This window comes from Fukomys damarensis, unplaced genomic scaffold, assembly GCF_012274545.1.
Source record: "Fukomys damarensis isolate Sample0158 unplaced genomic scaffold, DMR_v1.0_HiC HiC_scaffold_34, whole genome shotgun sequence".
Lineage (NCBI taxonomy): Eukaryota > Metazoa > Chordata > Mammalia > Rodentia > Bathyergidae > Fukomys > Fukomys damarensis.
In genome coordinates, this window is record NW_022900946.1 from 10,910,215 (window position 1) to 10,935,178 (window position 24,964).

General features: G+C 41.3%; 1 protein-coding gene and 1 long non-coding RNA gene across 4 annotated transcripts in view; one reads left to right on the forward strand and one right to left on the reverse strand.

The window, feature by feature from the left end:
* LOC104852406 overlaps positions 1-24,964 on the forward strand; it is a 61,614-nt gene that overhangs the window by 33,915 nt on the left and 2,735 nt on the right. The window contains exon 2 of the long non-coding RNA XR_777484.2: positions 19,191-19,379. This is a non-coding gene — a long non-coding RNA (uncharacterized LOC104852406). The remainder of the gene's footprint in view (positions 1-19,190; positions 19,380-24,964) is intronic.
* Positions 1-24,964, reverse strand: part of Mrtfb (myocardin related transcription factor B) — a 168,719-nt gene that overhangs the window by 2,971 nt on the left and 140,784 nt on the right. For all 3 annotated transcript variants that reach the window (XM_010610018.3, XM_010610019.2, XM_010610021.2), the window contains 7 exons: positions 20,171-20,308; positions 13,947-14,194; positions 9,262-9,388; positions 7,762-8,799; positions 5,725-5,880; positions 3,378-3,536; positions 2,929-3,066 (listed from right to left, as the gene is read on the reverse strand). In XM_010610018.3, the coding sequence (XP_010608320.1) occupies positions 2,929-3,066; positions 3,378-3,536; positions 5,725-5,880; positions 7,762-8,799; positions 9,262-9,388; positions 13,947-14,194; positions 20,171-20,308 (2,004 nt within the window). The remainder of the gene's footprint in view (positions 1-2,928; positions 3,067-3,377; positions 3,537-5,724; positions 5,881-7,761; positions 8,800-9,261; positions 9,389-13,946; positions 14,195-20,170; positions 20,309-24,964) is intronic.

Sequence of the window (24,964 nt, forward strand, 5' to 3'; positions counted from 1 at the left end):
ATCTGAAATTATCTTGAGTTTACTTTCATTCTTCAAAGATATTTTCAGCTGATGTATGGGTGACCATGTCTCTCAGCTTTTCCCCTTTAAAATCTGTTAAATTCTTTAAACTTTAAATCTGTTAACATTCTTTTCTGGTTTCTGTAGTTTTTGATGGAAAGTTGACATTAACAAACAGTTATTTGTCCTGTGTGTAATGTGTTGCATTTCTCTTGATGCTTTCAATAATTAGACTGTCATATGACTAGGCCTATTTATACAGATTCTAGGCCATAAAGATTATAGTTTTTCGACCAGTGTCTGTGCCACTTAACTTGACCTCAAAGTGTAAGTAGCAAAAAGCGCAAACTCATGCCACATAACTTTCCTTCTGTGAGTATATATTCCTTGCTAGAATGACTGTTTCTATTCACTCTTGACTACCTTTTTTTTTTTTCCAGTACCAGGGATCGAACTTAGGACCTTAACCTTGCAAAGAAGGCAAGGCGCCACTGAGCTAAATAAATCCCTGGCCCCCCTGACTACTTTCATATAGCTGCTTTTTTGAGCTGTTATTTGTGGGATGAATCAATGAATGAATGAACCATTATGGCCTTATTCAGCCATTAGTAGTGTTGAAAGATGGAGAAAATGTATTTTAAAAACTTCAGAATTCCTGGAGTTAGGCACACAGTGGCATATAAAGAAGTATAATGAGTCCCCCACTTACAAAGGAGTTCTGTTCAGGAGAACATTTGGAAGTCTGACACCTAGTTTTTTTTTTTAAGTCTTCAAATGGCCTTTAGCTTTTTCTTGAAAAAGCATTAAGCACAGTGGGATTCAGTGCTGATTCTGACTCTGTATCTACACTCTGAGTCTCCTGTATCACTGTACCACGCTTTTTGGATATTATTATTGACCTCATTGGCACAGCAGACTTCACGTTTCATGATCTTGTCCTTGTTCTATCGAACTTTGCCAATGGTTGAACAATTCATGTTATAAGGATGAGCAATGCCTACCATCTTTTCATCTGGATTCAATGTCTTCATTATCGTCACTTTTTGTTTCCATGGTTACTGCTTTGCACTTCCTAGCAGTCCCCTCCACATCACCACTGCTTTTCCTCCTGCTTCCAGACACCCGGGCTCTGAGCGCTGTCCTACTGTGCACTCTCACTGTACAGGGAGCACAGGGCAGCACCGCTGGGACAGTGTCTGACAGACATGTGAGTCACTTCTGTGATTTGTTCACATCTGTATATGTTTGTAATTCAAGGTCTATTCCTACCTGTGAAAGTTCGCAAGTTGAGGACTTACTGTAGTACAGACAGTGCCCATTTGAAAATCACAAACCAACGCAGAACTTGTCTCCCTCATAAACATGAAAAGACCTGGGCTTCCAACTGGCTGTGTTAGGCTAAAGAAGATTATTTTTTGTGTGAATCAAGGCAGCTGTATGAATGAACCTACATGTGAGAACCTGGTGTGGCAGGATGCATGCCCTTTTATTTTTGTAAAGTCTACAGTTAAGTGCTTGTTAATTCATTCCTGCTCTCCTGTTAAGAGAACAGATGAACCATGGGAACACCATTTGTGTCAATTTTTATTGCAGATGCTTAAACCTATTTGTGAAATTTGGCTTTCCTCTCATAGATGAGGACCCCTTATCTCATAGATAAAGGAAGTATTTTATGACTAGGAAAGCTGTCTTCCCTTGGCACTAAGTGAGTATTAAAAGGCATAAATGGTAACTGCTTCCTCAGCCAGCCAGTCCATCATGGCCCTGAGCATAGCTGTGTGTCCTTTGTGAAGGAACCAAAGTGCACACTGTCCAAGTTTCCAGTTTCCACTGATGCACACTGAGGTTCCTGAGGAGGTCTAGGCAGCCACCCTGTGGCTAATGTGTACTCCTGGCTTGAGGGGACTGGCTTGTCTGTTGCTTGCTGGAAAAAGCTGAGGCCCTGGCCCTGACCCTCCTTAGGTGTGTAGCACGACCCACTGCATGTAGTTACCATGTGGCCCCAATGGGTGACTTGGCGGAACATGGCTGATGTGCCTGCTGTTTGCCGTAATGCCCAGTCTTAGCTCCCCTAAGTGCCCTGGTGTCATGTTTAGCACCTGTGCTATGAGGCTAGAGTTCATTTTTGAAAGTAAATTTAAGTTTGAAGCTTTAGAGAGCTTCAGAGAAGCAGAGTGCCTAGGAGGAGTGTTTAGGGAATGGACAAGTACTGCTACTGCTGGGCACTTTGTACGGGCCAGATGCTTCTATAAATAGGAACTCTTAACTCTTCCACCTGTTGGGACTGCTGCATCTACTCCTGTTTTCCCAGTGAAATAGGAAAGAAAGCTTAGAGGAAGGGTAAGCACTTTGCCCAAGGCTATGGTCATTGGTGAGCATTAAGTGTGGTGAAGCCTGGAGAAGTGTAGATCTGTCACCTCTAAAGTGCATTTGCCCAATGTATGCAGTCACCTGTGTGCACTGGGCTTCAGGAACTAGAAGAGATGAGGTGAGATCAAGTGGACTTAGGGTCTGGGCAGACTTCACTGACAGCCATACGAGAAGGTCAGTTCACTTTGATGATGGCCTGACAAATGGTGGCTTTAGAAATGAGGGACCTCAATAAAATTCATGCCCCAGAACAATCACATCTGCCCTTAACATGAATGACTCCTTGTCCCAAAGGAAAGGTTAAAATCCAAACCCTGAATTTCTAAATAAGTAGTTATTACAGGTTATACTGCTATGGAAAGCTGTGTGGGATTATTTATAGTAAATAACATTTCAATGTTAAATAACTAGCTAAAATATACAGCTCCTAGCCATTATGTTGGTGTTTCTACTTAGCCAAGTCAGTTTTAGACAAGTGAGTTAGTATAGGGCTGGTCAAAATGTGCAGGGGATACATGAAACCCAGCCTTAGCAACTACTGCTTCTGCCCTCACTTACCTCTGGAAGGGAGGATTGTGTACTGCGTGTCTGCTTGATGGCTTCCTCGTAGCGGGGTGGGTCTTTCGTCTTGGTGACTGGGGTCCCAAACAGAGAGTGCTGGACCACAAACTGCTGGGGTGGCGGGGACGAGCTAGGCTGTCATACACAGAAGAGGAGCAAGTGTCAGCTCTTGGCATGGACCTGCTCCAGCCCGGCTCGACTCAAATCTGATGTCCTTCCCACAAGGATTAAAGCATGGAACTCACAAACAGCTTCCTTAAGCTCCTGTGGCTGACCCTCTCTCTGGTCGTCCTGTGTGTGGAGGGCTCATTTGTTTGACAACCACAGCTGAGCTCCTCCTGACGAGATGCCACTGTGCTTTTAACTACATCCCCCATCAGTATTGGTGCTCAGTCACCCCCAGCCGAAAGCGTGCTGCACCAGGTTGATGGCATACCCCAGTTTACCTTGCTGGAAGTATTGGGTCCATTTTGCAGGGAGGGGAGCGGGGTGGTTCTCGACTGAAGAATGCTGGTAGACGTCTTAGCAATAAAGGGCTGCTGGACTGTTGGAGTGGATTGTCTTGGATATGGAAGAACTGGATTTGGTGCTGAACTTGTGAAAACCTATAATGAATAAGCATTTCTCCATCAATGTGTTCTTTTGCTTATCTTAATGAAGAAAGCCATGTTTTATCAGGGCTCAGCAAAATTCTGTGAAGGGGCATACAGCACTAGATTTAAAGTTTGTGGGCCATGTCCCTTTTAGAAGTATTCATCTCTGCAGCACAGATAATATGGATACATGGGTGTGGTTATGTGCCAATAAGCTACTTACAAAAGCAGGCGGTGGGCTGCGTCTGGCTTGTCCACCTCTATACCACCTCTATAATTTGAGCATATGTGGCTCCTTTACCCTGTGACTTGTCTTTGGTGGCTGTGCAGATGCCGCTTGGGAAGAATGTTTGCTCATCATTTTCCTCTCAAATGATAGCTGGATTCCTGACATTCCTCACTAAGGTGACCTCTTCTACTCGTGGCTTTAACAGTTAGGATAAGTTAATAATCCCCAGCCCACCTCTCTATTCCAGCCTTGTTCCCAAGTGCCACAGTATATCCACATCATCCTCCTGGATGTCACACTCAGTATGTTCCCTACCGAGTTTCCTCCTTTCCTCCCTATCCACAGCCTTGGAGGAATAGCAGTTCTTGGTTTTGCTTCAGTTTTTCTCCTTATACTCAGATGAATGGTGCCAACTAACTTTTTCTACTTCCTAGAAACCTTTAGAGTTGGGCTTCTGCTCTGTGCCGACCTAGTCCATGCCCTCATGGTCCCCCTGGCATTCTGCCAGAGCCTCTAGCTCCTGAAATCACACCTCTGGTCCAGTACCTACCACATTCATTAGCTCTCTTGCCTTCATCTGTCCTCTGAAGGGCTATTTTCTGTTCTATTTAGGCAGAGGTAAGAATTTCTTCCACTTGAATGCTAGAATGTTTTGTTTAGCTCCATCAAGAGCCTAACGTTTTTGGACCCTTTTTATAAATATATGGCCATACTGCTGAAACAGTATTGTGTTTCACAGAGCTTTGTTTGTTCAGAGACTTTCTATTTCTGTTGGGTGTGGTGGTACATGCTTGCAATCCCAGCACTCGGGAGGCTGAGGCATGAGGATCACCAAGAATTTGAGGCTAGCCTGGACTGTACAGTAAGTTTAAGACCAGTCTGAACTGCATAGCAAGAGCCGGTTATAAACAAAACACAATTTATTTACACGATTGATAACCCCTATATTTGTATCATACATGTATCTTAAACATGGAAGTATATGTGTGTGTATATATACATCCTTCCCAACAGTACTACCTCTATGGATGAGGAGCTCCTATTTGAAAAAGTTGAATTTCCTTACATTTCACAAAAATTATTTTCTTTAAACTGGATACTAGTATTTTGAGATTTAGTGACTAAGCCCTTACTTATCTGTCTTGTTATTTTCCTCTCCTCCCTAACTCAAAGTATATTTATTATTAAACTGAGCAATTTTGAAACTCATATACAGATATGTTTCCTTCTGCACTGCATTTGAGGGCAGAGTGAGTTCTGAATGAGAACACATGTGCCCCGTCTGTCCCTGAGGCTGCCTTAGCTCACACAGTTCAGACTACCCTGAGGCACAGAGACAGGTGCACCTAGTTATTAGGTTCTTTTATATTTAAGAAGAAAACTCTGGGACTTAGTTCTCAAGGTTTAAAAATAGGAACACCTGTTTTTGAGGCCTGAAGATTTTTTTGGCAGAGATGTGCACATAGCTCCATCTACTGGATGAAAAGGAGTTTTGTTAACTTCGGGGCTATTTAAAGTCAGAATTTGAGCTGTGGAGGACGACGAGTCTGAGGAAGGGAACACCTGGTGGAAGTGAACTTTGCACGAGGCCAAGGATGGCAGCGGTGGTGCACTGCCATGATAGTCTCTGGGCTCGTGACCACAGGCTCTCATAAATACACACAGATTAAGTATCTCATGTGGGACAGCAACGTCCAAAGTATCTTTTTCATTTTCAAGTATCTTTTCTCAGAGAACAGGACACTTAAAATCTCAGTAAATTCAGTATATGAACACTGTACTTGGAAAAGGGGATTCACTCTTAGGTTCAATAGTTTTTACTAACAAAGAGCTCCTTCTCAATCCCAAATAAATGGCATCTGACCTTGGGCTCTTTGTATGGCAGGTAGATCTTGGACATAAGTCTTGGGAAGATGCCTGAGAGCTGGGTGAGCAAGTGACAGCCATTTGGCTTCAAGAGCATCTACCAACCTTTCTGACTTGCTGAGGCTGGCTGACCACATGCTGTGGGAAAGTATCCTGCTTCTGAGGTGCAGTGGGGGCCAGGCCTGAGGGCAGGGCTGCAGCGGGGACTGGCGTAGCAGTTGCAATCTGAGGCTGAGTCTGGATTCCTGCTTGTGCTGGAGTCTAGGAGGTAAACAGAAATTGATGTAATTGTCAGAAGCATAGCTGGAATCAGAGGTTACGAACCTTAGCAATTAAAAAAATATAAGACTAAAAATATTAATGGATCCTATATTAATGGGTCCCGTGTGATATTTTGACACATGTACACAATCTAAAATATTTAAGTGATATTAAATATATCTACAGCCTCAAACTTTTTTGTGGAGAAGGGGACGTGCTATTTTTGGGAAATAAACAGTACATGACTGCTATTATACTAATATTTAAGTGATATTAAATATATCTACAGCCTCAAACTTTTTTGTGGAGAAGGGGACGTGCTGCTGGGGATGGAACCCAGGGCCTCACACATGCCAGACAAGCACTGTTACTCCTGCACGATACTCCCAGCGCCCTATTATTATGACTTTAAGTGAAAACATTCCAAATTCTTTCTTCTATTTTTGGGAAATAAACAGTACATGACTGCTATTATATTCACGCAACTGTGCAACAGAACAGCAGAACTTGTGCTCCTATTTAACCGTACCTAAGCCTCACTGATCAACCTCATCAATTCCTTACACGGCTAAGATTTTCATAAAAATGTATAATAAGTATATATAATTGGTATTATAATACATTTAATAGCAACCAGGAAATGTGGGAGGTTCAACTGTCCAATTCCTGCTTTTAAGCTACATCATATATTGTATATTCTCTGGGGACAGCCAGTAACATGCGGGGTACACACAAGCCCAGACACAACATACTTCCTATCAACTCTAATGTAACATTTGGATCAAAAATATTTTTAAAAAGACACAAAGTGGACTTTCAACTTCACAGATGCTTTACAGACAAAAGAAGGGAGTTTAGAGTTTTTGCACTTGCTGAGGAGCTTTAGGCCATGGCCTCCTAAGCCCAGGAGTGAGATGATTTCTCTTAGCTGTTAAAGGTATTTGGAAAATCAAGTTGAAAAACACTGGTCCAAGTGGTTTCTTGCACATTTGGTTAAATCTTACCATAATTCTACTACATAAGAACAACTTAAGGTGAATAAGCAGGTTATATAGACAAGTGAGAATTTCTTCTCTCCTGTGTTTTATCTCTTGCAATTATACTTTCACTTCTAAAACTGTGGTCACATTTTCCTTAGTTGAGGTAGTTTCACAATAATGAAAACTAAAACTAAATAAAACTAAATTTGGAAGGCAAAATGTAAGAATGGGCTTAAGAGCAAACTCTGAAGACCTGAGTTTCAATGTCAGCTCTGTCCTTGGGGAACTGACTAAGGTTGGCTTACTAGGTTAGGTCTCGGTTTCCTTACCCAGAAATGGGCTACATTACTTGCATTTTCTGGGGAAGAAAGGGTGATGTAAAGCAAGCCCGAAGTTCTTGATGCTCTATGCCTTCCACATAAATATTCAATGCTGCAGCTGTTATCATTATGCTAACAGTACTGGTCTCAAGTGGCTACACATATGAAACTGTGCATTGAAGGGTAAGTGACAGAAATAAAAAAATCACCTGTGCTTTCTGAATTTTTTAAAAATGAAAACAGTGCTATTTATTTTGGTGAGGGGCCTGGGGCTTGAACTCAGGGCCTAGCACATGCTAGGCAACTGCTCTACCACTGACCTATGATTCCAGACCTTTTTAAAATTTCTGAGACAGGATCTCAGCAAACTGCCCATGTTGGCCTCAAAATTGTGATTATCTTATCTTGGCTGCTTCTTGAGTAGCTGGGATTACAAGTGCGTACCACCAAATCTAGCTCACTTTTTGGATATCCACTCCACATGAACACACATTTCCTACAAAAATGAAGCCTGTAGTGGATGCAGTTATGGCAGATTCTATCACTGGCTGTTAGGTAAAGACAGGAGACACACTTCCCACCTGGAGCTTGAGGCTGCCTACTGGAAGCTGCATTGACGTCACGCTGGAGCCTTGGATAGACACTGGGAGCAGCAGCTGAGCAGTCTGTGTGGTCAGCAAGGCCTGGGGTGGAGCAACAACAGTGGGTGGCTGTCCTTGGGAACTCACATAGAACTGTGAGACTACGTTCTGCTGTTCTGCCTGGGCCACAGGGACCTCTTGTTTGATGACTATGGCCTTTTTGGCAACAAGGGTCTGGGCACTGGTAGAGATGGGCTGGCCTACAGGGTGGCTGGGTGCCTGGATGGGCTGCCGGGGGCTGGAGCAGTCAGGCAGCAAGGCCTCGTCCTTGACAGAGGAACCGATGCTACCATGTTTCTGGTCTGATGTGCTGGCAGAATGAGCAGGGGTGCTGGGCTGGGGTTCTGGTGGCCGGTGCTGCTGCTGCCCTCGTTTTTCAACTTCAAGTTGCATCTTCAGAACCTCCACGAGCTTCTGTTCTTGTTCCAGTTTTCGCTTTAGCTCTTCAATCTGCTTCTCCTTCTCTTGAAGCTTGCGATCCTTCTCAGCAGCATCAAGTTCCAGGTTCGACAGAGTGCTACTGGTGGGGCTCAGGCTGTCTTCATGGTTGGCCACTCTCAGGGGAGATGAGCACAAGAACTGTGAGGGAGACATCATGGTCATAATCTCAGTGAAGGTGTCTGCCATGGTCGTGTCATCAGTACTGAGACTAGACTGTTCAGAAGGTGATGGTGAGACTGGCAGTGGGGAATGAAGATTTTCGACATGGGCTACATTGCCAGGCACAGCAGATGGCAATTCTGCCTTGAAAGTGGAGACTGAGCTAGTCACGGCATTATGAAGTGTTGTGACTGGCAATGCCATGGTGACTTCCGGGTTACTGGTGACGATTGCTGATGATGACACTGCGACAATACTGCCAGCGGCAAGGCCGCTGCTGTTCGCCTCCTGGTAGGGTTTCAGACGTTCAATGAGGTCCGGTTTGGTGCCTGACACTGGCAGACCCCTCAACTTCAGTTCTGTCTTCAGTTCTGATACCTGGAGGTACAGACAGTTCAGATCTCTTAGCTTCATAACTCTCTGGAAACTGACAGTACACTGTGGTCCCGCCCCCACCAAGGCCTCGAGTGGATACATGAAACTGCTGAGAGAATTGAGCCCTGTGCATACTATGTTTTTTTCCTTATATGTACATACCTACCATAAGTAAGACACAGTAAGAGACTGATGACAATCACTAATGTACACTGTAATAAGAATTAGTGAATGTGATCTTTCCTTTTCTCTGGTGCCTGCATAAGGTACATAAGAGTAACAGAGCCATTAGTGGTCATTTTGAAAGAAAGTATGGAAATAAAAAGGAAGTACCTCTATAAAGGCTACCACATTGTTGCTCAAGTTGAATGTCACTGAAGACCATGTACATCTAATAGACAAACCTAGACATTTGCTGACATTTTTGTGGTACTTATAGATGAATATCTCTACTTGAATTATCACCTTTAAGTCATCCAAGCTAGAAGGCAGAGGTCCTGGCTTTCTCACAGGAGCAGACGTATTCTGTCTTGGCGTGTTGGGTGTGGCATTGTTCAAACATGAATTTCCACTGTTGTTATTTTTGTCATTTCTTCAGAAGAAAAAGAAAATTAGTTTATAATAACATAATTTCTAGGTCTGATATTGCTTCTCAACAGTTTGTTTAGCTTATGAAGAAGACCATGATTATACATTGGAAGACTTAACATTGTAAAGATGTCAGATAAACTAGATTCCTATAAAATCCCTAAGATTTTGTTTGATGGAAGTAAAGAGGTGATTCTAAGCTTTGTGGAAATGCAAAGGACCAAAAATGGCCATGACATCTGTGAAGGAAAGCAGCCTGGAAGTGCACACCCCAGTATTAATGTGTTACAAGTGCAATTATTACAGTGGCGTAGGGCTAATACAAGGACAGAAAGATAGACAAAGGAAGAAAGCAGTGAATCCTGAAGTAAACCTCCGGATGCATGGCTGTTGAATTATCAGAAGATAATGTTGCCAAATAGTGAGAAGAGGATGCTCCTTCCAGTGAATGGGTCTGGACAGTCATACAGCAAAAAAAAAAATAGTCCTATTTTACATCATTCTTAAAAATGTGAATTATAAAAACTTTTTATAAGAAAACAGGATAAAAAATTTAGGAAAATACCTTCATGGTCTTTGGATGGGCAAAAATTTCTTAATCGGGATTCAACACTAAATAAAAGGGACATCTTAAAGATGTGAAAAGTCAAGCCACAAAAAGAGGACAAGGTATTTGGTGATACATATTCTGAAAAAGGCCTCATGCCTAGAAGACATAAAAGTCTTAGAAATCAGTAAGAGAAAGAAAAAAATGAACAGATGGGGTAAGGAAAACAAAAAGTATATCCAAATGGTCAATAAATATGCAAACAAGTGCTTACCCTCCTTAGGTCTGAGGAAAATGAAAAGGCACATCACAAAATAACCTTTCCATCTAGCAGAACTGCTATAATATATTTGGGGCAACCAGAACTCTTGTCGCTGCTAGGAGAGATATGATTTGGGACACTCACGTGAGATGAATATGTAATAGTACTGAAGAAAAAAAGTACCTATCCTATGACCCAGCAATTCCACTCCTAGGTAGACATGACAGGAAAACATATATATACCAAAGAGACAGAATACTTACGGCAATACTCATAATATCCCTAAGTAAAAGCAACTCAGGGCCGGGGATTTAGTTCAGTGGTTCGGTGGCCTGCCTTGCAAGTGCAAGGACCCAAGTTTAATCCCTGGTACCAAAACCAAAACCAAAAAAAAAAGCAGAACAGCTGTCCATCAAGAGGATGATGGATATAGTTAGACATGGAATGCTGACTAGAAATGAAAATTAACCACTACTGTTTGCATCAGTAAGGATGCATCTTATAATGTTCATCAAAAGAAGCCAGGTTAAGACTGCATATATCTGAAATTAACCAAATGGCACTGATCTATGGGGACAGAAATAAGGACACAAAGAGGGGACTTTGGGGAGGGTATGTGAGATAGTATTCCATTTTGTTGGCTGGTAAATACAGGGCTGTATTTATTTGGCAATTTTCCACTTATGATTTAAGCTGTATGTAAGTTACACCTCAAATTGAAAAGTACGTTTGCAAGAAGTTGCTGCATTAGCTGTCAAGATCTAAAGTGAGGTACTGTGTCATTTTATTAAGCTCTTCTCCATGTCAAGCCAGATCTTTGCCTCAACTTCTCCCATCTGGGACGCTTCCAGTGACAATGTCATTTCACAGCTGGTTGAGCTTTCTCCCAGGAGCTTAGAAGCCTTGCAGTAGTAGCCAATACTGGCTTTACTGACCACTAACTTTTCGTGTTCATTTCTTGGAGTCTTTAAACTTAGTATCTTAAAGATGAAGTGTTTTAAAGTTTGGAGACAAGGATGTATCATTACACTCCTTTCAAAAATACAATCTTTAGGGCAGAGGATTTAGTTTAGTGGTTCCACTGCCTGCCTCACAAGTGCAAGGTCCTGAATTTGATCCCCAGTACCAACAAAACAAAACAAAACAACAAAAAAACCCAAACCCAAACAAAAACAAAAACGCAACACCCAAAACAAAAATACCTTTACATTTCATGTTAGTTATAAAAACATTTTCTTTAAATCAGTTTCTCAGCCTGTTTTTCATTCATTATTGTCCCTCTCTCTCACCAAGGAGTCTGCTAGACAAATTTTTAAAATTGCCCTTCCCACAGTTTAATGTCACAGATATACCACATGTGTTTTATGTGAATAGTAGACCCTGTACCGAATCACCTTTTGCTCCCTTGTGAGTGACTTTTCCCTGGAAAACACGTGATTTAATTCTCCTATTTATGCTTTTACTTGAAATTCTACAATATTTCATTTGTGATTCTACAATATTTGTGACTATGATTTAGTGTTTATAATTAAACTTTCACAATACCAAGAAACAATTCATTTTCACCCAGATTGAGAAAGAAAAAGAGGAGGTGGCCCATGGGTGGGATTATTGTGCAGAGGAGAGATTGGACTTCCGAGGCCTAGAGGGGCTTTCTACCATCTTCCGTGTGTGGCCAAGGTGGGTTTAACCACAGCCCAGTCGCTTACTCTTTTCACGGTACAACAGGGCTGCATATTATAGATTTTTTACTACTGCTATGGGTACTACAGGAGTCAGTTTTCTATAATGGAATTTGAATAAAGATGACTATGTTACAAAAGCAAAAGTCTAGATTTTTGTGATTTGGAAACTAGACAGGCTTATGTTCAGTCTTTAGGTGGTAAAATAATACATACTCACACACAAATAAGTGCTCTTTCCTCTGTTTGTGTATCTTCCCACTTGGGTGGGTGGAGTGGGCAGTGACTGTAGTGGAGAAGTGAGTGAGGAAGAGAGAGGGTCTTGGGGCCTCCACCTCCAGGGAGACAAGGCCAGTAGAATTCAGCAAAACTGGTCCCACAGCCTAATTTTCTTCCCTGGGATTTTCAGTTTAACAGTTTCCTCATTAGGAAGTGATCAATAACACTGAGTTTTCCTAGACCTGGAGGGAGGCTGATGGTGATGTAAAGTGTCAAGCATGTGTCGGTGCATTCTAAATCATAAATAACTGTGAGACTCAGTTCCCGCTGTGGCTCCTCTCACTACTCATGTCCAGCACCTAGGGAGGGTAGCAGTGCAGGGTGTAGCCTAGGCCCTGGATGAAGGTGTAAAGTAGTGGGAGTTGTCTTGGACACTGTTATAACTCTGTGGCCTTCCCTGAGTTCTTTCCAATGCTAATAGCACACTCAGGCTTGCTCTGTGATGTACTTAATAGGTTTAATCTTCCTCACAATATCTGTATCTTGACAAAAAATGGATAAGCATTGATATATGAGGAGTTACTTCTTCACAGAGAAGTTTTTAGTACATTTATATCCTTTGCTGCATTTAGAAAACACGGTGTACAGCCAGGGATTTAGCTCAGTGGTTCCGCTGCCTGCCTTGCAAGCTCAAGGACCTGAGTTCGATCCCGGGTACAAAAAAAAAAAAAAAAAAAAAAAAAAAAATGCACGGCATACCAATGGAGGAGGGCTTAAAGTACCAGGAGGAAACAGAAGTAGTTTCTATGTGTCATGTGACCATAACTGAACAGTTTGATCAGAGAGTAATTTTTCCTTATAATGAGCCCTTGCATCTTTTCTAGGGTTTCTTCTCTAGTGTCAGATGCAGATCGTATTTGCTCTTCGGTAGTGAAGGAAGGAAAGGACAGATCTTTGTTAATCTGAGTTTCCAAAAAGAGGACATTTGGGGATGTGTATCAAGACATTTCTTTCTTTACATAACTAAAATTAGCTATGGACGTCTTACTATGAATGCAGTGACAGAACTCTGATCACTCATGGCTGGGCTCAAACTCTGGGAAACCTCTTCTTTCTCCATAGTTATTGGGTGCCAGACCTTTTGGTCCTTTGTTCCATAATTAATGTCTTTTCATCCTTATATTTCCAAACTGTCCTTCACTGCCAGCATTCTGCTGTTCTTTCTTGCAGTTCAGTCCTTCCACGTAACCACCATACTCTGAGACACGCCACTCTCTATTTAGTAAAGTCTTCTGCCCAACTTCAAGTCCCTGCAGACACTGGCTCTAATCAGTTTTCTCTTCTTTTCAACAAAACATCAATGCCATTTTTCAATCAGGCGGTTTCTCTCTCCATCTAGTGCACAGGTACTGCTTACCCTTCTGCTCCCTCATGCCCTGGGCTTCCCAAGCCTTCTACTACTGGAAATATCCTGCCATTTCTACACAGTTCTCCTTGACTACTCCCTGTTTTATGCCCATCTCTCTTCTTTGTACATATTCATGCTTCTCTCAAAACAACCATTATTATTTATACAATAAGTGACTCTTTCCTGGATGAATAATTGTGAAAGGCATTTCTAGCTTATAAAAGCTCAAAACCAATATTGAAGGACAAAACCCAGATAGGAACACAGGCTATCCTTACTACATGACTTTAAACACTGTACAGGGAGCTCTGCTAACAAGAGAATGAAGGTAACCACTGAGCACAGACAGATCAACACACCGAGTAAGTTCTCCTAAACCACATCCGAGTAAGTTCTCCTAAAAACCACAGTATAAGCCACAGACACGCATTGACCCGTCCATACTTGGTCGGTGCAGGCAGGATGGCCTGGTAGTTGTAGTGCTGCTGCTGCTGGCTCAGGATCTGAAGCTGCAGGAAGAGCTGCTGCTGCTGGAGCAGGCGGGCATAGTTGGAGTCCATCTGCGGCTCGTTCTTTTCACCTTTCTGATCCGGTGGAATGTACTGGTGGTACTTTAACTTCTTTACCCGGGGTTTGGGATCTTTGCACTTTTTGCTGCGGTGTTTGTCATTCGGATTCTTAGGATGGCTTTGCTGTTTTTGAGAGGGGAAAGAAGTATTTTAAGAGATGTCATTCTGTGAAATTGATTCTATTATGTGTCTCTCATTTGAAAATAGCAGAAACCAGTGCAGCTACTTTGGAAGCAATTTACTGAATACATTTAAAAAAGCCACAAACACATTTGTGTACTTATTTTGACCAAGAAATCTCCTGTTGCATTGTCCCCTTAGGGTACAGAAAGACGCTCAGCCTAGATTATCTATTCAAATCCAACAAACATTGACTTTTGGTCTCCTCTGTGGCTTCACTGCTAATTGCTTATATGTATATCTTCCTACTGAAAAACAAGTTCATACACTAAATATACAATAGGACAAAGATTAAGTATATTTCACTCTATGTAGTATTTAAAAAATGTATTGAGAATATGGAAAAAAAAAGCTTCCAATAAGAATAAAGCAGAATATAAAACTGTCTCCAAGGAAATAACATTTAAATATCAGGTTAAGTTTTAACATTTTTCAAAAATACTACATTTTTACTTTTAAAATTTGGACACCAGGCATCCCTTGTCTTACGACTGTGAATCACAAAACTTATTAATTTTCTACATTATCAGTATTCATATTATAGGATAACTTTATCTGGAAAAAACAGCCATCCAGCAAAGATGAGAAGTATTAAATGAAATGTAGTTACTGACATTCAATCATGCTACTAATTATGTTACAAATGCTTATTCCAAAGAATTAGACAAGTGCAAAAAATCTCCTAAAACCGAAATCACCACAGCATGTAGAACAGAAATAAGCTTTTGTGCATTCTTCCTGTGCACACGTTTAACATAATCGGGATGATGGCATATATGCTTATTAGAGATGTGCCTTTCTCCCTCTTCATTTGGTATGTTGTGAATTCTTCCCTTATCATACAAGAATGATGGTGCAACACGATTTTCTACGGCTGCATTACAAAACAGTTTCTGGGCCAGTAAGTTAAGTCACGAGAACCGATCATGTGTATCTTTTCCCAGCTCTGCATTCAGTGATGTCACATGAGTAGATGGAAATTGGTCACAATACAAATATTTACACCATGGGAACTGGCAAAGGCAATCACCTGCCCTTTGACCCCAACACATTTACCAGCACACCACTGGAATAGCAATTCACTTAACTAGTACCACATTTTTTGAACATCTGTAAATAAGGATGTGTAAAAAGTAAATGTATATGGGAGAGTTCTTCTCTCAAACTTGACCACGGCATCTGATCTTCCTTCAGTTCTAAATTTACTAAGTACTGCAACAGCCCACTCCCTCCTTCCTTTCTCTAACACTGTTCTAACTTGTCACTGTTCATGCTAATTAAATCTACGTCCACAATCCTTCCAACATTTTGGTCTCTCAGTTCTTTGACTCCATTTCCTCTAAATATCTCATCTTCTCCCTCAGCCACTCACTGCTGAGGTTATAACCTAGATTTTTTTTTTTTTTTTTTGGTAGTGGAGATTGAACTTGGGACCTTGCACTTATAAAGTAGGCAGTGGCACTGAGCTAAATCCCGGCCCATATAACCTAGATCTTAAAATTCCCCGAACTGCATCTTGTCAATTCCTAGCACCCTAATCTGACAACCACCAACTCACTCCACCTAGGATGCCACTTTGCGCACTTACTTGATGCCACCGAGATGTATAGTCCATTTCTCTTACGACCTTTACACTGACCCTCACTTTACTCCTACCTGACTACATCCCAAGGTCCACTCACATGCACTACCCACCCTTTGCCCAACTGACCTGGAAAGACCATCTGCTGGTTCTCTGTCTACTTCAGGGTTCCTCTACAGGGGCTCTTCCTGACATTTTGAAGTTGGTAACACTTTTAGGGGCTGTGCTGAGCACGGTGGGATATTCAGCAGTATCCTGGCCTTCTGCCACTAGGTGCCAGTAGCCACACCCGGACCCCACACTGTGACAACCAGGAATGTCTCCAGACAGTACCACATGTCCCTGGGGTGGGAGTAGATTGCTCTTGTTGGTTTACTCCATGCCTGTTTTCATATCACTAAGAGTGCTGTAGGAAAACAAAACCATGCAGCTAAGCTTGTCTTTAAACTCATGATCACCACCTTCGAGAGCTTATCCGTCCTAACTAGCCATCCTATTACTTTTTTGGGGAGGGTACTGGGAATTGAACTCCGGACCTTGTGCTTGCCATGCAGGACAACTAGGCTAAATCCCTGGCCCCTAATACATTACTTTTATTCCAGTTATTTTCCACTCTTCTAGAATAACACCTCCTATCTTTCCTTCTCTCCTCAAGCCCTTAGTACCTCACCCCATGCTCCCAGTCAACTGATAACTTTGTCTTCTAAACACTGGACAAATTAATGAGTGCTGAGCTGAGCTTCTACATCTGCCCCCACCTCCTGCAGTGCCTGTCTATTCCTCAATGTTCGTAGGTGGCTTTGCTTCCTGTGGCTGCAGATGGACTACTGGTCCAGCTGCCTGAGTCCATGTTCTCTCGCCCACACATGGTGACTATTGTGGAAACCTTTGCTCCTCTCCTGGGTCCTATCAGCTCACCAATATCCTTTCTTGACCTCGACATTTTAGTTGAGCTACAGGCTCTTTTCTCGCGATCCTTTCCAACAGAGGTCATCAAAACAAGCTTTCTGTGACGCCACCTCCAGTTCTAGCTCTCTCTTCCCACTCCAGCTAAGTTTTGTCTCTAGCATTCAAGAGAAACTGCTTTGGCAAGAGCTCCTGCACTCCTCCTAACAGACCCACAGCAGCAATGACACATACGACCTCTCCCTTCTGAAAAGGCCTCCCTTGGCTCCTGGGCTCCATTCTTCTACCATACTAGCTGCTTTTACTCAGGTTCCGTTGCTGGCCCTTCCTATTTGCCCAAAATGCTAATGTGCCTAATGAGCTGATTCTTGTACAGTGGACCCTTGAGTTGCAACTGGCCTGACATTCAAACAATTAGGGTTACAACCAGAATTTTAGTTTTTAACTTATAAAGTCTTGAATTATGACCTGAACGTCAGCCTCTTGTGCTTCCACATGGTCTCAGGTATAGATTTAACCCTAAAAGAGTTCTGGAAGGAGCATTACAACATCCTTTCCTGTGTGGGGTTAAGGAGAAATCTTGGGCCAATGTCTCTGTAAGGACAGAGATCTGCCTGAGAAGAGGAGCATCAGCCTTCAACTGACCAACTTGAGTTACAACCAGCCCTTGAGAATGAACTGAGTTCCTAAGTCAAGGGTGCACTGTAATGCTTTTTTGTTACACTGAGACTGTAAGTGATTTTACTGGATTTTGTGGAATTCAAGCTGCAGTTCTGTCCAATTCTAGAGCCATCTCCCGAGCCTGGCTCTTTCACCCAGCTGCCTTTAGTGGGTGTCTCCTGTGCATCTCACATTGTAGGTATGCTCCTCTGTCACAGAAGTTGGCAACTACGATTTTTTAATTGCTTAGAAACAAAAAAGTAACTGGTTGATGATGACTCCTTCACACAGTATATCTATCAGGTCAGCAATCCCTCCCAGCTTATCCTTCAAAATGCAGTCTGCCACTATGGCTACTGTTCACTTCTGAACATGCCTATGCCAAGGCTGCCACTGTCCCCTGTGGTGAATGGCACCTTTACCTGCTCTGGACTTTTCTCTTTGTTCTTCTACTGTCTGTAGCACCAGCCCAAACCTTTCTAGCAGTTATTCTTCTCAGTAGCAGTAGCAAGCCTTAACTTCTCACAGGCCTGAAAGTCTCCAGTCACTGGCTGGTCCTGGCTGCATGGTTTACTTCTGGTCATTGGCCATCTCTGGTCAGATCATACTGTCTTCCATATCCAAAGACCACATTTCTGTCTAATCCTGGAGCTCTCTCCTGAGCCTGGCTCATGAGTTCCCCCCGCTGAGGTGCAATGAAGATTGCACCTTCACCTTTTGGATCTCCATCCAAAAAGTGGTCCGGTGACACAAGCAGAGGATCTATTTAAAACAGAAAGCACCTCCCCTTGACTTCCCAGCAATTCCATTCTCACGTGACTCTTCACCATGCTATCATGCTTTTTATCCCAAGGGTGGGAATTTATGCTATTTTGTATGTTGCTTCATCTACTCCTACTACCCAGAATAGTGTCTGATGCAGTGAAGGTGGTCTCAGTACAGATTTAACCCTAAAATATCTGTGTTTTTGTAATAGAAGAATGATAAATGTATGTGTTGGTTAGAAATCACTGTAATGATGAGGCACTTTAAGTACATCTCACTAATGGAAAACATTCTTGCTTATTTATGCAATCTCATGATATTCATATGGCCATTTTCATTTGTTTATTATCAACAATAAATTTTACTCCACTCTTTTGAAACAGGGTCTGCGATACCTTATATTCAAAATGAGGTTTGAGAATAACTGTTACACACTGATGAAACAACAGACCCAGCCACAATCAGGAAGGAATGTGCTATGGGAGGATACGTACACACACAAGCCAGCACTCCTTACGCTGAATCTTGCTATGACCCAGTGGCCTGCACATGTCTGTTCTCCTCGTAAGTGAGCATGGGACATAGCTTTCCTTATGGAAAAGCTGAATTACCTGCTCCTTGATGAGCATCTCTCTCTTTTTATCTTTGCATAGTCCTAGGATTCCCTACACTATGCCTGAATTTCACATTGCTAATCAATGTTGCTTCCTGTAGAATCAAAGACTTTCTCAATGAAAGACACCAGCAAACAGCAGAAATTTAGAGAACAGGAGAAGCAGGGAGAGGAGTTTTCAGGATCAGCAGAGAAAAGACTGGCATCTGGCAGTTCTTTTTGCCATTACTGGTGCATGTCTGAATACGCTAAAAGAAGAGAGAAGAGCTGATTTTACTGTATTGTTGCTGCTTGCCCCTCCCACTCCCTGGAATTTTTTGGCTCCAACGCTAAACAATGGAAGATGGTGAGATATGCCGATAGGTGTCTTGATACGTAAACCCTGTTACACTGACAGCTTTCTTTCTTGGAAGGTCAAGGACAAAGGACAGCTCTAGCGGACAGACCCAGGAGAGGATTATGCATCACGCTAAACTGAGGGAATCGCCTTGGCCTTAGAAAGAGGCAACAAGAAGTTTACACTAGAACTCAGGACACGGGGCGTCCTTCCTGGCCTCGTCACTTCTTAACTTTTCTGGGCCTGTTTCCATCTCTGAACAGTGGTAAGAAGCTATCTCTGTCCTTTTTTACTTCTAAAACTATGAATTCTGCTAGTTTCAGTAAAAGTCACCTCTGAAATCAAGTGTGATCATTAGACACTATTTTTCAGTTTACTCTCTACACCCATTGCATTGAGAAATTTTAGATACAGTTTTAAGAACTTCAAAATACCATCTTTTAGAACTTTGCTTCTTCCTTGGGATTTATTCTAAATCATTTTAACCAAGTAAAATATAGGGAACAGTGCCACAAACTAGAAGCTTATCTGAGAACAATCCAAGCCTTATTTGGCCACATCTGCTAAATCAAAAACCATTATTTGTTTCTCGAAACCCTTTAAAAAATGTCATGTAATTTGTTTTAGAATATCAGTGAGCTCGGTCCTGTGTATAAAGCCCAGAACAGTGCTGCCATCCCAGGTGGCTGTCTTTGAGGTTTTCGGACCACAGGTGTGGTACTGAAGCAACATCTTACTGTTCCTCCATTTCATCCAGTGGCCCAATGGCAGAACAGTGCGCTGGCGACAGGAAGATTCCTGAGGCCTTGCTGCATAGCCCAGCAGTTTCATACAGGCCAAACTCTGTACCCTCTTTTGGGGACTACAGGATGAAATGACATATGCTGAAGGAGGCAATTTCAAACGTTAAGGACCGGGTCAGCAAGTTTTCCACAATTTAATTTTCAAGGCTTCAGGCTAAGAGCCAGGTTGGGCAATTTATACCCCTCTGTCTTCGCCTACAGGTTCAGACAGTCACAAGTCAAGTCATACAATGCTGTAGCCCAAGGTACCCACCTTTACCAGGGCAGGGCTTGGCTTTGCTGAAGATACAGTGTTCGTGGGGAGAACAGGAGCTGTGGACCTTGTAGGAAGCTGGTCCACATTTGAAGGAGTTTTCAAGAATTCAGGAACTGCTGGGGACACTGAAGTAAACTGGTGGAAGAGGTAGAAAAGGAAAATGTCTGTGAAATCAATGACAGTAAAAATAGAAAAACCAGAATTATAAGGGAATGACCTCATTTTTAAAAAGTTCATTAGAAAGGAAACAAATGAAAAATACGTTATTGTGTCTATGACTCAGATGGTGGGATAACGTGGTTTACCTCAGTGGAGCCAATAATGTAGTCTTTGCCCCTGTAACAGTGAGTAGCTGAAGCTAAATAAGGTTGGACCCACTCAACTGTAGTGTTTTCTCAGAAACATGGTCATAACTGCTCTTTTGGCAGAAAAAAGTCTAAGACTCATAAAAGTGCTCAAAAGAATACATGACATTTATAAAGTTTCTTTGCTAAATAGGTCACACTAACCCTAGCTAAGTCAAGCATGGTACTTAGTATTTGCTACAGAGCTGGATGCATCTTCTATTCATATCCTGCTCCCACGGCAGGGCTTCTTGGTGAAGGGTCCCTCTGCTCACAAGTCCTTGCGTGTGTTGACACTTATGCTTCCATCCCCGAACCTGAATAGCCCTTCCAATTAACCACATCCCCCCATTCTGTGCAACAGGAGAAGTTGAAGACTACATTTTGGTAAGACTGACTTATTTCACTGACAGTGCCACCTCCCTTAAAATGAGAAACTGTTTTCTTCCCAGGCTCAAATCAACAATGACCAAATCTCAATTTGGAGTCATAGATTAACAAAGGAAGGCATGGAAAGCTTTACTAGGTTTTAACAATTCTCACTAGAAACTAACGTTAAAGCATCTACTTATTGGAAATAGGTATCGCTGTCATTCTGTATTTTTATTATTTGGCATTGATCATTATCAGCTTTATTTCAAGGAAAATTGTCATTTTTTATCATTTTCACTTCCTCAAACAACTTCTAAAGTATACCAACAATCAAAATCCGCTCTCTTGAAGTATTGAGGTTTTAATATAGCAAACTGTATGTTTTCCTCCTCAAAATAAATGACCTGAAAACTCAGAGGGCTATTTGCAGCAGCAAGAAGTATGAAGGTTGGCGCATACAGTTACTGAGTAAATATTTGCCTAATTGATGAATGGACAGTCCTGTGGCTTCACACAGCCAGGTCCCGGTCTGGAGCCCAGCCAAGCCTGTAAGTGCCCGAGCCTGCACCTCACTGTGCATGCCCACTCAGCTTTCTCCTTGAGTTTTTTGCCACCGATTTCAGCTTTTAAGTAGTTTTTGTGAATACTAAGATGGCTGCATTCAATTTCATTTCCAACACAAGACATGAGAGAGGATTCATCCAAGAGACTCAACTCCCATGTTCTGGGCAGATTTCTGTCCTCCAACAGGCCTGAGATGTCTGGTTCCTCGACGAACCCAAACCAAACTTTGTACCTTGGGAGAGAGATAGTCACTTCTTCATGGGATATGACTGATGTTGTTGTCTTCTTTGACCTTGCATATTTTTGGGATATGAGGACACTTATCTCTGGGTCAGTTTTCACAGAGGGAAAAAAACATTCTTTGGCTATTATATTATATAACCTATATACAAAGAAGAAACAAATATTTGCATGTTGAACTCTACCTGGGTAAGTTATTTTACCAGCACAGGCCTTACCCACTGACAGCATTGATGAATTTGACAGAAAGCAGTAAGTGTTCATAATCTGAAAAAACATCCATAAGTATGGATGTGGTAACAGCTGTAATGCCCGGAGTCTCGCCTTGATTCCTGATGCTCTGGTCTTACTCACTCTTCTTCAGTGTCACTCTGCTACCCAGAAAACCAGACTCCAGGATAACGCAAGAGTAATGCAACCGAAATTTAGAGATTATTAACCTTATCTAATCTGAAGATAAATTCCGATTATAAATATCTAAATTCTTGTTTACAATTTGTTAGCCTTTTTAGTGTGCCTTAGGAAGGATGAAAAAATAACACTCCCTTTAGGTATTAAGCTCCTACTGGCTGAAGTTACAAAAGTAATCTAAATCCTTACTAGTAATTCTGAAATAACAGTATTTTTCCAAAAAGGGTTAAGAGTATCCAGCCCGTTTAGGAACTTCATGGTTGCAAACTGAACTGGATGAGAACTGAATCAAACATAGTGGGGTTAGGTTCAATGTTGACCTTATGGGAAACTGATTTGGTTCTCATCCAATTCGGTTTGTGCCCAGCAACATGGAAAGAATTAAGTTCATGAATGGAGGTACCACTATGCTTGCTTTATTCCACAGTAAACTGAGAAATACGTTAAAATTTTAAAAAGATATTATGTATATATGTTTCAATTGTTATGCATTCACCTTATATACTATGCAAATTTAATTTCAAAACAATTGAGAATTATTTTCTAATAGAAGCCGGTGCAGACTTGACTTTGTCTTATTGGAATCGATGACTGTTTCTACTACAGGTTTAGGTCTTTATTTCTTTTATAGAACCTGGGGGCTGAACCAAAGACCTCTGCACTGATTTGTATCCTTAATGCTTTTAACTTTTTTTCCTCTCTACTTTTGAGATGGGGTCTTGCTAAATTGCCCCAGCTGGTTCCAACTTGCAATCCTCCTGCCTCAGCCTCCCAGAGGGCCGGGATTATAGATATCCACTGTCACATCTAGCTAGAATTACTTAATTTTTATTAAAACAACAAACGAGACTCAAAGGAAGAGAATTCAATCTTATAGACTTGACTTTTCACTTAATAGCAGTTTCTAATAAAGTTGTGCTACAAGCTGGGTGTGGCAGTGCACCCCTATAATCCCAGAACTCTAAGAGGCTGAGGTAGAAGGGTTTAACTTTGAGCCTAGCCTTTGGCTCCCTGCAAAGATCCTGGGCTCAATTCCCAGTACCACAAATGTTCTGCTACAACAGGAAAAATAAAAGAGCAAATACCTAAGCTGATTAAAGTTTGGTAATGCAGGGGTCTGCATAGGTTCCTTTCTTCTGCAGCCCACGGTCCACTTGACAAGGGCTAGTTATTCTCTGGTAAGTTCTTCATGCAATCTTGAGGAACAAAACTAGATATTTAAAAACAAAATTGTATATTGTAGCTTTTAAAACTAAAGTAGTGGGTGTGCTTTAAATTTAGGATGCAGCAGAGTTCTTAAGAAGGCCACATACAAATAAAAATTCAAAATTAATTATTCTTCAAATATAGTTTCCATATTCAAGTCTCCAGACAAAATGAATGATGAATGAGTTGAATCCAAACCATGCTTTATGGGTAAGAGATGGATGTTTTATGTAAAATTCCTTCTCTGTTAAAATGTGCCACCTAGCATGGATCACTTATTTCTACAAAAAATATTTCATTTTTTAGGATAACTTGTTGAATAGTAAAATCTACAGTATAGTAACTGATTACCTGATTAATAGTGAGAATTTGCAATTATTAAGTATACAGTAGTATATATGCATCTATACACACATTTTTTTTGCAAAAATCATTACTGTCAGCTCCAGATGTCTTCATGTTCCCAAATTAAACTGTGTCCATGAAACAACAGCTCCCCTTTCCCTTCTTTCTCAGCCTCTAGCAACTGTAATTCTATTTTCTATTATTTTAACTACTGTATCTCATATGTAGAATCATACAGTTTTCGTGCTTTACTGATGGCTTGTTTCACTAGAATGTTCAAGATTCATTCATGTTGTAGTGCACTGCAGAATTTCCTTTTTAAAAGCTGAATTCTATTGTGCATATATAGATCATTTTGCTTATCCATTCATCCGTCAATGGAGACTTCAGTTGCTTTCGCCTTTTGGTTATTGTGAATGCTGCTGCTGTGAACCTAAGGTTTCTGTATTATTTGGCAAGAGGTCATACACTGGAAAATTACTTGACCTAACAGGAAAAAATTAGTTTATCAGTCTCCTAAACTTACCTTCCTGAAAACAGGCAGTAATCAACAAAGTTCCTTTTAGTTCTGCTAGGCTTTGAAAATGCACAAAAATCACATTGAATCATGCTTACCATTAAACATTGGGAGTGTTTAATTAAAGGGCTTAACAAATCACTGAGAAAAAAGTCCAGATTGAAGAGATCTGGTATCACATATGGCTGGCTGTTCTTGATTTTCTACTTAGTATTGTTCAAGATTTCCTTCTGCATAAAATAAGTTGAGCTCCAATTTGTGATATGTGTACCACTAATACTTCGATAAATTCCTTTCTATCTGTACTGTGATCAGAACAGAAAATAGACAAATCCAAGAATAAAGTTGTAGTCTTACACAGACCACACAGAAATATCTATTTCAAAGGTTTTTTTGTCCTAACATTGTGAGGTCGTTAGCATTTTAGGTTTCAAGAGAAGTGCTTGAAAAATTAGTTTGTTACCTACATGTTACAGGTTAATTCTTTTTTGGGGAAGAGGGGAGGCCTTTTCATATATGGATAATTTTCTGTAGAACCTAATCTTCAGGGAGCTATCTGCTCTGAAAAAAGAATTAAGAAGACTATTTGTCATAAAGCATTTTGGAATAAAGCAAAATAAATCTTGAATGTCATTGTTTTCTTAATTTATTATATGTAGATATAACTTTGTGTATTTATTGAGGAAGGGTCTTACTATGTAGCCCAGGCTTTCTTGAACTCATGGCGATCCTCCTGCCTCAGCCTCCCAAGTGCTGGGATTATAAGTCCTTAAGTTTTGAAAATTAAAGTAT